Source organism: Mirounga leonina, unplaced genomic scaffold (genome assembly GCF_011800145.1).
Source record: "Mirounga leonina isolate KUSES-001 unplaced genomic scaffold, KU_Mleo_1.0 Mir_173, whole genome shotgun sequence".
NCBI lineage: Eukaryota > Metazoa > Chordata > Mammalia > Carnivora > Phocidae > Mirounga > Mirounga leonina.
Window position 1 is genome coordinate 74651404 of NW_023270447.1, and position 17033 is coordinate 74668436.

Below are 17033 nucleotides of genomic sequence, written 5' to 3' on the forward strand. Positions count from 1 at the left end.
GGCGCGTTGGGGAGGGAGGAAGCAACTGTGTATCTGTCAGACTTCACACCTCACCTGGAAGCAGGTCAGAGAACACAGCCAGGGAGAGCCTGTGATGCCCGCTCACGGGGTGGGTGCTTGCAGCCATCCACATCAGCTGGATTTGGGTCCTTCTCCGTGTCTGGGACTTGGCCCTCCCATCTCAGCTTGCCAATGGATAGTCCAGCCTTCCAGGGCTCCGCATGGCACAGACTGTGCTGCCAAGCACTGGGCACACTGCTCTCTTTCCTGAGCAGATGTTCCAGCACCTGCCCAGATGTATGTCTGCTGCTTCCCACCACCTTCCTGTCTCACAGCTCCTAGGAAGCCAGTGTGCCTCCTTAGCTGGTACTCCCTGCCATGGTCAGGTAGGTGGGGTGTGCTTCTCCCTCTGTACATGCCAGGATCTGAGCCCCCCGTGGGGGTGGAGGGGCAGGAACACAAGGAGGTCAATGTCCATTCATGACCCAGAAACACGAGGTCGTCCTGTGTGCCAGGACCACTCACCACAGAAGGCAAAGGGCTAAGGAGGTACGAGTCCACAGAAGGTGTAGAGGCCCTACAAGGAGTATAAGGGAAGAACTGGCAAAGAGAACCTGAGGAACTAGGACCCTCCTAGTGACCTTTCTCCCTGCAGTCCCAGAGGATCCCCTCAGATGTGCAAGGTATTCTGCACCCCCGGGGGACTCGGGAGTTAGCATCAGGTGGGAAAGGGTACTTACTGCCTGGGAAGCAGGAGAACCAGGTTATAATCACAATAAACAGTAGCCATTATTAAATAATAATAGCTGGCCGGGGCGCCTGGGTGGCTCAGTTGGTTAAGCGACTGCCTTCAGCTCAGGTCACGATCCTGGAGTCCCAGAATCGAGCCCCGCATCCGGCTCCCTGCTCAGCAGGGGGTCTGCTTCTCCCTCTGACCCTCCTCCCTCTCATGCTCTGTCTCTCATTCTCTCTCTCAAACAAATAAATTTTTTAAAAAATAATACAAAATAAAATTCTTAAATAATAATAGCTGGCCAACTTCCAGCAGGGGCCTCCATTCGCGCCCCCAGGGGGTTGAAAGCGACTTCCCCACCCGGGGACTGGGCGAGCTTCGCGCTCTGTCGGACGCTCTGCGGGAGCGCGCGAGAACTCTCAGGAGCCCACCGCGGCGGGGCAACGGCGGGGTCGGCTTCGGCCTCTCTCATCCCCTAATCGAGGTCCGGGTTTAAAGCCCACCCCGTCACCCCTTTGGCCCTGCGCCAGAGGCCAACCCCTCGGGCTAGGCCCCATCCGCTCGACAAGACCATGCCCCCTCCCGTCTCGACCTCGCCCCCGCGTTCTAGCCCCTCCTTCTCGGGGGGAGGGACGACCGTCGTTCAGCCCCGCGTCCGGCCCCCGCTCGCCCGAGTTTCCCCTTTCCTGCCCACCTCGTGCAAGGCCAGCTCGGGGGCCGCTCGCCCCCGGTGTGCCCCTGGAGCCCCCCGAGACCTAAGGAAGTAGCGCGGACCGTGCGGAGAGCACGGCAAGAGCGGGGAGGAGAAGTGGGGCACAGGCGGAGCGACCCCTGCAGAACGCACCCCATGTCTGGGGGCAAGGGCCGCCTCTGGGTCAGTCCCCCGCCCGCACGGACTGCGGGCGGGGCCGCTGTTTGTTCAAGGGGGCGGGCCGGAGAAGGCGTTTCTCTGCTGAGGAGCGGATCCGGGTGGCCCCCGTGGCCCCCGAGCGCTGTGGCGCCCGGGAGCCCGGAGCCTTGCCCTGGCCATGGCCGAGCGGCACGGGAGTCTGGGGGCGCGCCTGGCCCGCGGCTTGGCCAGGCTGGGGCTCCGGAGGGAGCGCCGGGGGAATCGGACCCCGGAGGAGGCCAGAGCCCGGGATAGGTGAGGGGGATGGAGGAGGGCTGCAGGGGCGCCCCTAGGGGTGTGTGTGTGTGTGTGTGTGTGTGTGTGTGTGTGTGTTAGAGGGTAGTGGATGTTCAAATAAGCGTGTATGACTGTCTGAGCATAAAAATATACGTGTCAGTGTACTACGATTTTGGATATATGAATGTGAACATGGTCTTTAGAAAGTACCTGCGCTCTTTTGAAACTTTGGCAATTCCCGAAGTCAGGCGACGGCCCGTGGATAATGATTTCCTCTCCAGAGCCAGTTTAAGGGCAAACGTAGGAGCTCCCCCTGCCCCCGTGGACTTTGTCACGTCACAGGCCAGTTTCCCTCTGGTCTGCATTCCCTTTGTCCTGAGCACGACAGGCACCTGAGTTGTCGTCGACGGCGCTGCGTTTGCCCTCAGATGCCACGGGGACGGTTTCCCCTGTCATCCCAGACTGTAGTAACAATAAACCTTTATGTGCCTCTTGCATCCTGCCTTACCTGGATTATCTCATTTAATCCGCACAGCAGCTCCATGAGGCAGGTAGTTCATGTGGTTCAGATGTGGAAACGGAGGCTCAGACAGGTGAAGTCACCTGCCTGGTCACACAGCAGGGAAGTGGTGGGGGCGGGGTTAGAGCTTAAGCAGTCCGACTCCAGAGCCCGTGTCCTGAAGCGCTGGGCTGCTCTCTTGCCTGGGGAGATTTCAGGACTGCAAGCCAGGGGGCCAGACTTCCGTCCTAACCCTAGGTGCCACTGGCCTGGTCACCTTGAACAAATTGCTTCCTCTCTCTGAGCGCACTCATTGATAGCTACTGTCTAAGTGGAAGGAAAAAGGCTCTGGATGGCAAAGCTGAATGGCTGGGAGGGATAGTGAAGAGGCCCCCAGTGGCTCACGGGCCCTGTATCTGAAAAGAGCATGGAATGTGCTTCCAGGCACCAGGTGTTGTGTATCTATTAGTTACCAGGCAATTTGTTCTGATCTTATCATGACACAGCTGTTTTAGCAGCCCTGGGAGAGGTGGGGTACCTGAGGACTGGGCGGGTGCAGAGGGAGAGGAGGGGTTTGTACTGCTCTCTCACACCGAAGAGGGAGGGGAGGGGAGGGCCTAGCCACCCTGGAAAGCCTGGAAGCCTGGGTGCCCCAGGGGGTACCCACACCCTGCCACTGCCCTGCCCGCCCCCACCTGGAAGCCACGCCCTCTCCCATTACCTGGTCTGGCAGGAACCTGCCCTATAGGCCCCCGGTGGCACTGCCCCTCCCTTTCCCCCCCCCGCTTGAGAGGAGGCAGGGTTGGCATGCTGGTGAGTCAGGGGTTGGGAGGACAGGGGAGGGACTGTGCATGCTCATGGGTCAGCGTAATGATACATCCCATGCGTGCACTTGTACTTGGTTCTCACCAGATGTGGTAATGGGACTCCAGCACTAAGGCCCAGGCCTCTCTGAGCCCTGCTGATTGCCCCTGGGCAGGGGCAGGGTGGGGGGCGGCAGGCAGTCAAGGCACTTTTCCCCATCTTGCCCCCATTAGTGCCATGATGTCCAACCAGCCTTTGGAATGGGACAGTCCTAGTGTCCTAACTCCCAGGCTCACCAGCTGTGTGACTCCAGGCAAGTCACTTCACCTTTCTGGGCCTCAGTTTCCTTATCTGAAAAATAGGGACATAATATCCACCTTCTAGGATTATTGTGAGGCTTGAAGGAGATCACGTGAGCGCCATACCTAAGGCTAAGCCTGGCGCTGGGAGGGCCTCAGCAAATGGCAGGCTTTGGAATTATTGAGGTGCTGTTCTTTTTCTATATTCTGGTCCTGCTACAGACCTAGTCCCCACTCTTGTCTCAAGCTCATCTCCTGTCTCTTTCTCTCTTTTGGGGAGTAGACAGCTGGGGGAGGGAGCAGAAGGGAGGCTGCTGCGTAGACCTTGCCCCACTCACTCCTAAGGTTTCAGGAGCTCATCCTGCCTATGTGCCCTGAGAGAAGTAGGGGAGGGCCCCAGGGTCCAGTCTGAGGGTGGGAGGGGAAGAGGCTACTTCACTCCTTTCCCTGTGCTTCCTTCCTAGGCCCTGGGGTGGCCGGAGCTGCCCTGACCTAACCCAGGGCCTGGGCAGCACCAGCAACGTCAGCCTCAAGGTAAGAGAGAATCCGATGTGGTGGGAGGGGAGGGAGGGGGGTCAGAAGCTCTGGGAGGGGCTGGGCCAGCCCTGAGAACCCTGACTTAACAAGTCAGGCACCTGGAGCTCTCTAATCCTCCCTCTGCCACTGATTCACTGTGTGACCCTGCGGAGATCACTCCCCACTTCAGTTTCCCTATCTGCAAAATAGGGACAAGAATGCCGCTCAGAGTTGTCGTGAAAAAGAAAGTCATGGGTGTAGGACATCCAGCAAGGGACCTAGATGCTCTGGAAGCCTGAGCTTCCTACTCAGTGCCTGTGCCCAGGAGGCCCCTTTCTGCACTCCCTCCTTTAGCTTGACCTTGTCTCCTCTCCGGCCCTCTTTCGCCACTTCCTGGCACGGAGCCCCAGGGGTGAAGCTGGGCGGTGGTTTAACCTTCTGGCCACAGTTTTCCCATCTTCAGTGGGGACCTGAGCCATGGCTTGAACAGTAACAGGGTGTCCTCCCTTTGGAGGAGCAGAAGGCCTCCTCTGGCGGTCCTTCAAGCAGCCATGTGTCTGTGGTCCCGAATACCATTAGTAATTACTCGCATTTAATTGAGTACTCATTATGTGCTGGTTACTCTGCACGGCTTATCTCATACCGTCTTCGCAGCACTCCCAGGAAGCAGGTGCTGTTATTATCATACCCATTTTACACACGAGGAAACTGAGATTGTGGCTGGGAGGTAGCAGAGCTGCGATTTGAGCCTGGGTTGCCTGGCTCCAGGCCCCCACATTAATCATGGTGCCCTCCTGTCTCTTGAGGTATTTAGCCCCTGGGAGCAAGAGGCTGTACCTATTTCACAGATGAGTAAATTGAGGTATTTGGGATCAAGGGCCCCTGCTAGGAGGACTTTTGACCCCAGACTTGGCTCCTCTGTTGCCAAGGACACAAGCCTGTCCCTGAAAATTAGTGGTTTGGGAGCAGTGTCCATATGGCCCTCTCCCCTCACTCCCACAGCCAGGCTGGGCCCCAGGGGAAGATAGCAGATGGAGGTAGGTTTGTCCCACTTTCAGGGGAACCCTCTTCCCTGGATCCCTCATGGCCCAGGTATATCTTTATGCCCAGGTGCCTCCCAGGTGTGCTTGGGAATCTCAGGCTGCTAGAGTACGGGGGTCGGGGGACGGGGTGGGGGGGCATTGGCTACAAGCCCTCTGGAAGCCTGGAGTCAGCAGAGGCCATAGACACTCGTACCAGGCACGTCCATGCAGCCCCTAATCCCCAGAGAAGCTGCTGCCAAAGGGCCAGAGGCCTGTGGATGCCTGGGAAGGTGGCAGTTGGCCTGAGAGTTGAGCCCTCACTTAGTGACTTTAGTCAAGTCAGTGTCCCCTCTGGGCCTCACTTCCCTCATATGCAGAACGGAAGGGGGTAAGTGAAATGCTGAGCGCCTTCCCAGAGCTCTACCCTTTGTCCAGTTCTCGTGGCCCTTAGGGCAGCTCTGCTTGGTGTCAAAGTCCTGTTCAGCTTCTCCTGTGCCCAGGAGGGCAGTCAAGGGTGAGGAGGGAGCTTGGAGGGTAGGGAGAAGTGCCGTCACCAGTCCCCTGCCTCTGCTTTCCCTTAGGCCCAGTCCCACAGCTGCTCAGAATGGGACCTTCGGGCAGGGAGCTGTGGTTCCTGGCTTCGGAGGAGACGACACAGCTCAGGGGAGCCCCCTCAGCCCCTGGGGCGCCTACAGAGGCCAGCTGTGGGCAGTGCTTCTGACCTGGCCAACTATGCCTCCGTGGGACTGGAGAGCCCCTCAGGCCCGGTGCCAGCTCCTGGAAGTTTGGAGCAAGGAACCCCAGGCTGCGCTTGCCCGCGAACCCCAGGCACTGCCCCCGAGGTTCCTGCGAGGCCTGAGCCACCAGGCAACCTGGAAAACCTGCTGCCCCGCCCAGCGTCCTTCCCCACGGCAGAGGGGGCAAAGGGCGAGGCTGTCACACCAGGGCCAGCCCTGCCACATCCAGCCCGGACCCTACACCAGTGTCCCTCTGCCAGGAGGACCCGCTACCACATCACTGTCACCCTCCAGGGGCACGGGCAGGCACTTGGGGAGGTGGGTGGGGAACCTAAACCGGCCCAACCAGCTCTCCACCCCTGCGGCCTTGAGGAATCCAGGGGCTGGCAGGATCCTCCCCAGGGGCCCCGCCCCGTCACGGGGTGCCCCACAGACCTGCCCCAGGAGCCCCGACTGAGCGCCCCGCCGCATCAGGAGGCCACAGCCCAGCAACAGGAGCACTGGGCCCACTGGACACCCGGGTCCCCACACGGACGGTGAGTAGAGGTCGGTCCCCACATGGGGCGACAGCGGGAGGGGAAACTGGCCTGGCTGCCCCCTCTTGGGTCTCTGCCTGGTTTCTGGGCTTTTTCAACTCAAGGCCCATTCATTCAGCTCCCTGAGCATGAGCTGACTGTGCCATCTCCTGCCCACCCCACTCTGCGCTCCTCTCCCTCCCCTCAGCCACAGGCTACCTCCCGCGGACTATTGCCACTCTTCTCCTCTGTCTACCTGAGAGAGGGATAGCCTGTCATGGAGGGGATGGGGGAGGGTCACCTTCTTCTCAGCAATACCCCCCACAGACCCAGTCTGGGAATAGGTGCCCAGCCAAACGGCTGGGTGTCCTGGGATAAGCTGCTTAACCTCTCTGGGACTTGAGTTGTTGAGTAGATTTGGTAGCTGGAGATGAGGAAGGCAGAGGTGGTCACAGGACATGCTTTGAACTCCAGGGAGTTGGGCCGCCCAAATAGCAGGGATGCTTGTTACTAACGCCTTAGTCGCAGCATTAACGACCCCACCTGGCCCTTGGGTGGTGACCACAGGAACAGGCGCGAGGTTCCCAAGCCTCAGTTTTTATTTGTGTTGAAATGACTCTCCTGGATCTGCCTGGTAGGCCCAGAGGTGGAAGGGTGGGTCCCCTAGAACTCACCGAGGAGGGGGTGATGTCTCTAGGGCCACCAGGAAGGGGCAGTGGGGCTCAAAGAGGGCTCTGAAAAGTTCCTAATGATGATGGTGGTGGCTGTTATTTCTGGCTTGGTTTTTTGTTTTTTGGGTTTTTTTTTTTAAGATTTTATTTATTTATTGACGGGCGGGGGGGCACAAACAAGGGGAGCTGCAGGCAGAGGGAGAGGGAGAAGCAGGCTCCCTGCTGAGTAGGGAGCCCGACACAATGCAGGACTCGATCCCAGGATCATGGGATCATGACCCGAGCCGAAGGCAGATGCTTAGCTGACTGAGCCACCCAGGGGCCCCATGGCTTATTTTCTAAGCATAATTCTTTTTATTTTTATTGTTTAAAAGATTTATTTATTTATTTTAAAGAGAGAGAGAGAGAGAGAGGGCAAGCATGCTCATACAGGAGGGAGGGGCAGAGGGTGAGGGAGAGAGAGAATCTCAAAGCAGACTCCCTGCTGAGCACAGAGCTCAATCCCACGACCCTGAGATCATGACCTGAGCCGAAACCAAGAGTCAGAAGCTTAACCGACTGTACTACCCAGGCGCCCCCTAAGCATAATTCTTTTAAATCCTCAGAAAGCCCCATGAAGCAGGACTAATCTTGTTGACTGCCCCCATTGCAATAGGGAAACTAAGGCTCAGGGAGGTCACATCACTTGCCCAAAGTCAGCTAGAAAGTCAAGGGGTCAGAACTTGAACCTGGACGCTTGTGCTCTAAGCACCACTTTCTCCTGCCTCTCCCAGAGGGCTTGCTGGCCCTGTGCCGTCCGTGGAGGGTTGAGTGGTTGCTGTACAGGGTTTTCAGTGACCCCATGGAGGTGGATTTGGCAGCATCAGGAACGCCCAGGCCCCGGAGCAGGAGTCAGGGTATGTCGACCTGTGACAAGAAAGAGAGAGGTGAGACCCAGGCTGGCTCAGGGACCTGCTTGGGTGCCCCAGCTGGGAGAGAAGGGCTGCAGAGAGAGGGAAGGTGGGCAGAGGAGGCAGGCCTTGGAGAGGAGAAGGAAGAAGCAGCAGGTTTGGCTGAGGGGACTCGGGCGCGACCTGCCACTCCCTGGCTATTTTGGGACGAGGTAGCTAATGACAGACTCTGGCTGGAGGCTAGGGGCTCACTTAGAGAGGCCGGCCGCCGACCTCTGGGGATATCATCCTTCGATGACCCCTTTCTGGGGGAAGCATTCCTGGGTGAGGATTGGCAGATGTTGGGGGGCGGGGAGGTGGGGCACAGTCGGGGCTACACGTGGGGCTGTGGAAGACATGCATGCGTCCATGTGTCTGTGCTTGAGTGCAGGCGGATTTCACGAGGAGGAGGAGGAGGGCTGCGAGTTGACCGTGTGTATTGTGAATGGGGACACGTGTCACTGTGTCTGTGTGTTTCTGGGTGTGTGTGTGTGTGCCTCGTGTGTCCACTGAGTCTCTCTGAGTGTGTGTAACCGTGTCTGACCAAGTCTGCGTAAGTGCACTGGTTTGGCGCCCGTGTGACTCGGTGGGACTGTGCTGATATCTGTCTTGGTGTCGGGGTGAGCCTTTGTGACGCAGCATGTGTTTGTGGGCCTATGGGCCTGTGGACTGGTTTGGCCTAGTTTGGGGGTGACTCACAGGGAAGCGGGGAGAATCCAGGACTTGTTGGGTTAGACCACGCTCTTTCCCACACTCCCCCCGCCCCCTCCTCAGCCTCTCCCTTTCCCCGCCCCACACACCTTGTTTGGAGGTCACAGTCACCCTGCCAACAGACCCATTTCTGGTCTGGGGCCCTGAAGAAGAGAGGGCTCTGGGGATGAGGACTTCTGCTAGCCTAGGAGAGGCATCCTGGGTCAGTGGGGTGTGTCTTCAGAGCAAGGACGAAAGGGGTGCTATGGACAGGCAGATTCCAGCATAGTTTGAAGAACACTCTAGCAGTCATGACTCTCCAGGGATAGGACAGGTCAGCTGTCAAATGGTGACCTCTGTATCCCCAGAAGTGTGCAAGCAGAAGCCAATGACCACATGTTTATGGAATGAGGGACTGTCAGGAGTGTTGTTCAGGGGCTGGGCTGGCTTGAGAAAGGCGTGGAATTTTGATTGCTGGGAGGTCATTTACAGTATCTGATCTGATGACCAATGGCTTCCTTTGAAGCTCTTCTTGTTGCTTTGCCAAAACCAATGGGGCCTTCCAAATGTGGTTCCTGTTTTTAGGTCCAGTTCTTTGGACCCCTGGACTCCTAGGATACCACCTTTGGGTGAACCAAACCAGGGCCCAGCACATCACCTAACACAATTAGCCCTGAATGAACGAATCAGTCAATCAGTCAATCGATGACTTAGAACCCAGGCTCTGCCACTTAATGCCCTCAGGGGCAGGGAATCTCAGTGAAATCCTAGTTATTATTATTGCAGAAATAAAGAGGAGACTCAGTAGGGGGCTCAGTGAGTGGGTGAAGCTCCTTGGCAGTAGTCCCAGCAAGCAGGACAAGGTTCTGTTGGAAGAAAAGGGGCTCCTTAGTGAGGATGGGAGGGGGTCGCGGCCTCGGGCAAAGGGCTCTGATCTAGAGCCACAGGTGTCTGGTTGTGTCCTGCTCTCAGGAATTCTGGTCTGGGGAAGGGTTTGGGATTCATGTCAGCTCCCCACCTTCCCCCTACGAAAGGCTTTTCCAGGGCCACTCAGACCCTGTCCGAGCTCCCAAGGTTCTGGAGTCAAGTCAGGCTTCCCTGGGCCTCAGCCCCTTTCATCTCTGTTCCTCATAAAATCTGAGTCACTGCTAGGGCCACAGAGCAGGATCAAAGTTCTGGGTTCCACCAGCTTCTCAGGAGAGAAGAAGATAGAGATGGGGGAGGGGAGGTGGGGACAGCGGTACATTTCTGGCCTTAACTCCCCTTATAAATGGCCTGGGGGCTGCCTCTTGGAGAGGCATGGCCCTGAAGACAGGCTCGACCTGAGGCTGAGGATGAACAGCCTGACCTCTTGGGTCCTTGGGATCTCAGAATAGGATTGTCCTGGTCAGCACAGCCTGGAAGTTGGAGTGGGGCCTGGGTGGTCCCTCCAGGACTACTATGGCCCCCTTTAAAAGTAAACCTCCAAACCGTAGAGTCTTGGTTCACCAGATAATTATTACATTAGGGAGTTTAGTATGGTGGTCCAGTGCTTAGGGCTGGGGTTCAAGTCTTGCCTCTGCCGCTGTGTGATTCTGGTCAAGTTTCTTAACCTCTCTGAGCCTTTTTTGTCCTCATCTACAAAATGGGAATGTTTGTTTATAATTGATTCTTTGAGGTATCAAATGCATGGGATTCTTTTGAAGATTCAGAAGGACAATGAACATAAAGCAGTTAGCAAGGTGCCTGGCCCATGAAGCTTGAAGGGGAGAAGTGGCTGGCCCAAGGTCATCCAGCTAGGAAGCGATCGGGTCAGGGGAAGCTCAGCTTTGCCGGAGGCCACAGCCCATCTTTCCTTCCCTCCCCTTATCATGGTCATGATCAGGGTCAGAACAGTTGCCTGGTTTTCTAGTTTCTGGCTTCTGGAGGACTAGACCCAGGGCTCCTTGGGCAGAGTTACAGCCCCATCCATAGACCAGTGAGTCCGACCCATAGGCTTTTTTGCTCTCTCCCTTCTCTCTCCTTCCAGGCTCAGGCCTCAGCTTCACCCCTTGAAGGACCCTGGCATTGGGGATCATCTGAAAGTGGGGAGATGGTGGGAGAGCTGGGAGTAGCACGCCCATTTTACAGGTGAAGAAACAAAGGTCCAGAAAGTCAAATGAGTTGCCTGGGGTGACCGAGCCTGAGCTTGGCAGGGGTCATTACTCTGTACTGCCGAGAGCCACCCTCCCCACCCCCTGACCCTATCTCTCTTCTTCTGGCAACATCTGCAGGGAGCTGGAGCACAGGGAGCCGAGGACACCTCAGGACAGGCTGCCAGGGCGCAACATGGAGGAGGCAGGCGGGCCCCAGGCTCAGGCTGAGGCCCCAGTGGTGAGCACCATGCTGATGTGGCGGCGGCTGCCCCCTGCCCAGGAAGAGATGAGACACCGCTTTCACAAGATGTCCCTGGTGTCGGGGGAGCAGACAGAAGCCCCCCGGGAGATGTTCGAGTACAGCCACTGTCGAGAGGAAGTCAACGGCTTTGCAACACGGGAAGAAATGACTGTAAATTACCAGGGACCCCGGGATGGGTCCCGCTCCAAGAGCTGCCAGAGCCATGGGCCCATCTTTTCTAAGAAGTACACGCTACTCCCTAAGGAGAAAAGGCCAGTGGGAAGGCTGAAGGAGGCGGTAGGCCAGGGTGATGGCCGCCCCCCAGAGCCCAGGACTGAGCCAACACACCTGGGAGCCGTGGCCAGGACTGAGATTTTGGTGCCCCTGCCTGGGCCCCGTGAGCCAAGCCCCCACCCAGGTGTCAGTCTCATCAGCGGGAGCCCCCGGATCCTCGAGGAACGTCGGGTGACACGCACCATGCAGACCACCGTGGTGGTGGGAGGGCACTTGGAGCGACGGGTGAACAGCTCCGTGACCGCGGGGCCGATGCTGTCGGGCGAGGCCCTGCTGAGGGGCCGCAAAGTTGTTCGCGCCGTACGGGCGGTGGTGGTGAGCCCCCAGGCCGGGGGCTCACCAAGCCGCAGTCAAGCCCGGGAGCTGCTAAGTAGCCTTGTGCCTGCTGAGCGTAGCACCCCCGCCAGCCGGCTTCCCAGGCCCATGGCGGTTGTGCCAGGGAGTCCGGGTCTGGGCGGTGGCACAGGGGGTGTGGCCTCGGGGAAGCTCCCTGAGACAGGGATGGCAGAGCCAAAGGACAAACCTGCTCTGGTCCCTGCACGCATCCCAGAGGATGTTCACGCACCTCAGAACCAGGAAGTCCCTGCAGCTCACCCAGACCAAGACCGGAGCAGAGCCCCAGATTCCAGAGCCCATGAGGTCCCAAGGGTGCAGGGGGTCTCCAGCTCCACCCAGCCCCCTCTCCAGATTTCTCAGGGCCATGCACTGTCACCCTCCTCTCCCAGACGCCAGACCCGTACCCCCTCCCTGGACCCAGTCCGCCCCCCAGAGCAGCCTGCAGTGCCCACTCACCCCAGGACCCAGCTCACTGTCAAGCCCAGGGGACCCCAGGCCCTGCCCTCTGTAAAAAGGGAAGGGTTCACAGATCCCTCTCCTGCCACCATACTGCCCAAGGTGAAGAGCGAGGTGGTTGTTACAGTCCCTGGACAGCCTCTTCCGCCAACCTCTACAAGAAGGAAGGCAGTCCCAAGCTCAGGAGGGCTTTCTGCTCCATCCTCCCCAAGGAATAAGTTTGTTCAGGACTCTGAAAATGTCCCTATCTTCTCCCTTACCCAGGAGGAGGTAGCGCAGGGCCCCGGTGTCCAGGCTGACCCATCCCCCACCCAGAAGGAGGTTGAGCAGGGCCCTGGTGCTCCTGCCACCTCATCCCCCAAGCCAACCAAGGTTGTCCAGGCCCCAGAAGGCAGCCCTAGCACCCAAAAAGAGGCTGTTCACAGTACTAACGGCAGCCTTGCTTCTTCTCTCAGCAAGAACAAGGCTGTTCGAGGCCTGACTGCTTCCACTATCCCATCACCCCAAAAGGAAGAGGCTGTTGAGGGCTCTGAAGTGAGCCGCATCTCATCCCCCACCCAGAAAGAGGTTGTCCAGGGTCCTGGTGCTTCTGCTGCCCCATCTCCCACCCAGAAAGTGGCTGTCCAGGACGCTGCTGCTCTCCCTGCCCCCTCCTCAGGGGGCAAGGTGTCCCCCAGCCCAGGAGGCCCACCTGCTCCAGTGCTGATGGGAGTAGAGGCCAGCCTGGAGGCCCAGCTTGTCCCTGACTCCACCGAGGGCAAGATGTTCCCAGAGACATCCAGGGAGGAGGAGGTGGCCCTGGCTGCTGACCTGGAGATTTTCCTGGACACTCTGCGGAGCATGGAGCCCCCCGAGATCCTCCGCACTCACCGGCTGCCACGAGCCCCCCGCTCCTCCTACCTGGCTATGTATGCTACGCTGCCCGCCATCGAGGAGGACCAGCCCGGACCAGGGGTGCTGGGACCCAGCCCCCAGGAGGCACCCACACTAGAAGGGAAAGAGGAGGAGGAAGAGGAGGAGGAAGAACCAGAGAACCCCTACCTAAGCGACGACGAGAAGCTCCAACGCAGACAGGAGAAAGCCGGGTCCAACCCCTCCTGGGACTCTCGCCCTGCGAGGCCCTCCCAGGTCTCTTGTTCTCCTCTGGAGATGATGAAGAAACATGTGGCAGATGCCAAGGGCCCCCACCCAGAGCTGAGGCCAGAGTGGCAAGCAGGGGGCAGGCCCCCTTCCCGTCTTGGAGGCAGCCTTCTCTTTGGTGGTCTGGTGCCCACCACGCAGGAGGCCCCCACCTCGGAACCACTGGGCACAAAACTATCTGCTCTGACACCCCACATGACACCGGGGCTCAGGAAGGTGCCAGGACAGCTGCCCCTGCTGTGCAGTGAAAGGCCACTGCTGGAGAACCCTGCTTGTGCCCGGCCCCCGGAGGGGTGGGTGAGTGAGGCCTTCGATGAGCAAGGGAGGGCTCCTGGCCTCATCTGGGGCAGGGTTTGGATGGTATGAGGATCGTGGCACTGGGAAGAGAGCCTCAAGAAGCCAGAGGCTTGGTGATGTCTAGTTCAGTGTGATCTTATACAAGCTACATCTTTCTGGGCCTCAGTTTCCCTATTCACACAGCAGAAGGCTTGTGCTGTGGAGTCCAAAGGGCTTAGTGGCTCTGATCTCTTGGAAGCTGGGGAAAGGGAGTGATAGGCATTCACCCCCTGGGATGGGGTGATGAGGTCCCTGGAGGTTGGTGACATTCTCTGTGGGCCAGCTCTTTGGGAGTGGAGGCCAATAGGGAACATGTGGGATCCTTGGAATGACAGGTTGCGGGGAGGCAGTAAGGAGGCCACACCGTAAGACTTTTTATCACCTCCCTCCATGCCAGAGCCCAGCATTGAAGACCCAGGGCAAGCTGAACATCAGGCCTGGAAAGGTAAGGAAGGGGGAGGCCATGGGGGAGGCGGGGATCTGGGGACAGGGCCTGAGGATTCCCTCTGTGTCCTCTCTAGATGATCCTCTTCTCAGAGCCTGGCTGCCAAGGCAGCAGCAGGGAGGTCTGGGAAGACACTGCCGACACCTCTGGCTGGGCCTGCATGGCCTCTGTAAGGGTGGTTCGAGGCTGGTGAGTGCTGACTGCCAAGGCGAGGCAGGGGGCTGCTTGTGGACCTGGGGGATGTCAGGGTGGTGAGATGTACCTAGGCCAACCTGGCAGAAACCCCTTCAGCCATCCTGCTTTGTGGCTACATCCTCTCCCCACCAGTGACCCTGGGTCTCTGTGCCCACAGCTGGATGCTCTACGAAGAGCCAGAGTTCCGGGGCCGGAAGCTGGTCCTGCCTGAAGGAGATGCGAATTTAGGAGTCTCGGGGCCAGCGTGGAGCACCCAAGGCATTGGCTCCCTGAGGCGGGTTGTCCGGGTGAGTGGTTGGGAGTGGGCACCAGATGTTGCCCCGTCTTCCCCAGGCTCCAGGCCCTGAGGATGGGGACACCCTCAGGTGCCTGGAGTTGGAATGGCCGGGAGAACTCATATGGGTGAGGAGCCTGAAGGGGGCTTACTATGGATTCCTGACCTCAGAGCCCCACCTGTGGAAGAAAGGAGTTCTGGGGACCTCAGCGTGGCTTGGGGACGCAGGGGGCAGACAGAGGCCAAGCCCCAGCTTGGGAGAGCAGCCTGGGGAAATTTGAGCTGGACTTGGAGAAGGGTTCGGTTAGAGCAACAGAAATGGGTGGGAGTGGCTGTGGGTGCTGGCCCAACCCCCCCCCCCCCGCCCCCAGGCCCAGGATCTCAGGCCCATGGTCAGACCCAAGGTGCTAGGATGTTTGTTCATTTGCTCACAGATCCTGGTTAATGTCTGCTGTGTACCAGGCACCATGCCAGGCAGTGGGTGGGTGGGGGAGACCTGCTCTCTGCCCTGCAGGACTCATGGTCAAGGTAGGGTATGAGGGTGGGACTTGAAGCAGGAAAAGCATATAATCAGATTAGGGATTTATACACATCCCTCTGGCTGCCAGGAGGAGAAATCCAGGACTCAGGAAGACCAGGCAGGGCTGTGATTTCCAGGTGAGGGGCACCTCTGAATTTGAAGGGAGAGGTGTGTGGTTTGAAAAGGCACAGTCAACATTATAGTTTCATATCTGTAAAGTGGGAAAAAACAATACTGTTTTTGTACCACAAATTTACAAACTACCAAACTTAAGCTTGACAAAACCGTCTTGGCCACTAGGGAGAAGAGAAAGCCCTAACTCTAAAAGCAGGGCCTATCAGACTTTTTTTTTTTTTAATTAAAGTACGAATAACTCCAAGACAGAGCTGTTGCAATCCTCTGGGTAAGAGGGCGAGAGCTGACGAGTCATAACCAGGGCAGTGGCCCAGCTATGCAAAGGAGGGAATGGTTTTGAAAGCCTCTCCAGAAACACACAAATGTTTGTGGACAGTTTATTGTGAGCTTCTCACAATAAATTCATCTTCATGTAGGAAGTAACGAGATAGAAGAGAAAAAACGAGAGCTTTGAAGTCAGGTGGCCCTAGTTTCATTTCATTCATTCAGCATGGATTGGGCGCCGAGTGTGTGCCGGCTTGTGGGAGGTGCTGGTTGCAACAGTGAACAAAAACTACATTGCTCTGTTCTTTGCCCTGCTACGTCCAGGCTTTGTGCCCTCGGGTGGGCCGCCTAACTTCGCTGAGCCTCACTTTCCTAGCCTGTGAATGGAGTAAGAACGCCCGTTGAGAGGGCCAACTGAGATGGAGTAGGACATGCCCTTAGCGAAGTGCCTTGCACTCAGTAGGGGCTTCATAAGCGTTTGCTGAAGGGGTGAGGGAATGAAATGATTCTTAGTGGGAGAGAAACACCCAGAATGCAGAGAGGATCCGCTGCTGCCCGGGGTAAGATGCAGGTAGAAGCCAGTCTGGACTAGGGCAGGAATTATTTACCAAGGAAGAGTCAAAGTTAGACTCAGGAAACAGCTGTCCACCCTCTTCATCTCTGGGTTGGATTATCAGGCTACCCAGAGGCAAGGCGAACGGCCTATGGCACTTGGCAGGCTCCTGCTGGGAACTTTGGTCACAGGGACCAAAGGTCCAGCACCAAAGAGATGGCTTTGGTCTCAGGCTTGTCTGGCCCACCTTGCAGAGAACACTCTAGCCACCCTCTGGCTTCTTTGCAGATGGCCACAAAGGTCTCCCAGGAGCACCCTGGGGCCCTGGCTGGACAGGCTTGGGAAAGCAGTTAGGGGCGGGGTGGGAGTAGTCTCTGAGGGGGGCTGTTTACACTCCCTTTTCCACCTCTCTTCTGCAGGATTACATTAGCCCAGAGATCATCTTGTACTCTGAGGAGGGCCTCAAGGGGGAGCAAGTGAAGCTAACGGATGCCTTGGAGGACTCCCAGGGCCGGGAGAGGCCCCTGCAGGTGGAATCTGCCACTGTCTCTGCAGGACTGTGAGTCAGGGCAATTCTGGAATCCCTTCATTTAACATTCATTGTGCTGGGTGCTGGAGACCCAGAGGTGACAGGACACAACTCCTGCCCTCAAGAAGTGCTTAGTCTACTGGAGGGGACGCGCAAGTAAGAAGGCAGTGGTGATCGGAGTCCTGGGGTGGGGGAGCACAGAAAAGCACCAAACCAACCCGAGGTCAGAGAAACCCTCCTGGAGGAGGAGACGCCTCAGCTGGGATGAATTGGCCGCAGAAGAATCTCAGCATAATGAGAGCAGGGCATGGGCGACTTTGTATGTTTTGTTCACTACTCTCTCCCTGATGCCTGAAGCAGGGACTGGCCTGGGGTAGATGCCCCTAAATATTTGTTAATTGAATGGGGAAGAGTATATCTAGCAGAGGGGACAGCACCGGCAAAGGCCCAGAGGTGAGAGATCTAAGCCTTGGAAGTTCAGTCTGGCCCAAGAAAGCAGCAGGTGGGGAGATGTGAGGCCCAGGAGTATGGCAGGGAGACAGATCAAAGGGCCTCTGTGCAGCTGGACTATATTGTGGGGCTAACGGGGAACTACTGGGGGCCCCTAAGCAGGTATGTGTGCAGGAAAGAACTCTCCAGCTGTGAGAAATTAGAGAGCGC

At 57.7% G+C, this 17033-nt stretch overlaps 1 protein-coding gene across 1 annotated transcript in view; it reads left to right on the forward strand.

Annotated features, from left to right (window-relative positions):
* The first annotated feature begins 1442 nt into the window (after positions 1-1442).
* The window catches only part of CRYBG2 (crystallin beta-gamma domain containing 2), a 28092-nt gene continuing 12501 nt past the window's right edge, over positions 1443-17033 (forward strand). Inside the window, exons 1-8 of the mRNA XM_035019412.1 lie at positions 1443-1877; positions 3926-3995; positions 5581-6272; positions 10794-13419; positions 13856-13903; positions 13980-14092; positions 14256-14385; positions 16264-16403. Coding sequence (XP_034875303.1) covers positions 1762-1877; positions 3926-3995; positions 5581-6272; positions 10794-13419; positions 13856-13903; positions 13980-14092; positions 14256-14385; positions 16264-16403 — 3935 coding nt within the window. The 5' untranslated portion in view covers positions 1443-1761. The remainder of the gene's footprint in view (positions 1878-3925; positions 3996-5580; positions 6273-10793; positions 13420-13855; positions 13904-13979; positions 14093-14255; positions 14386-16263; positions 16404-17033) is intronic.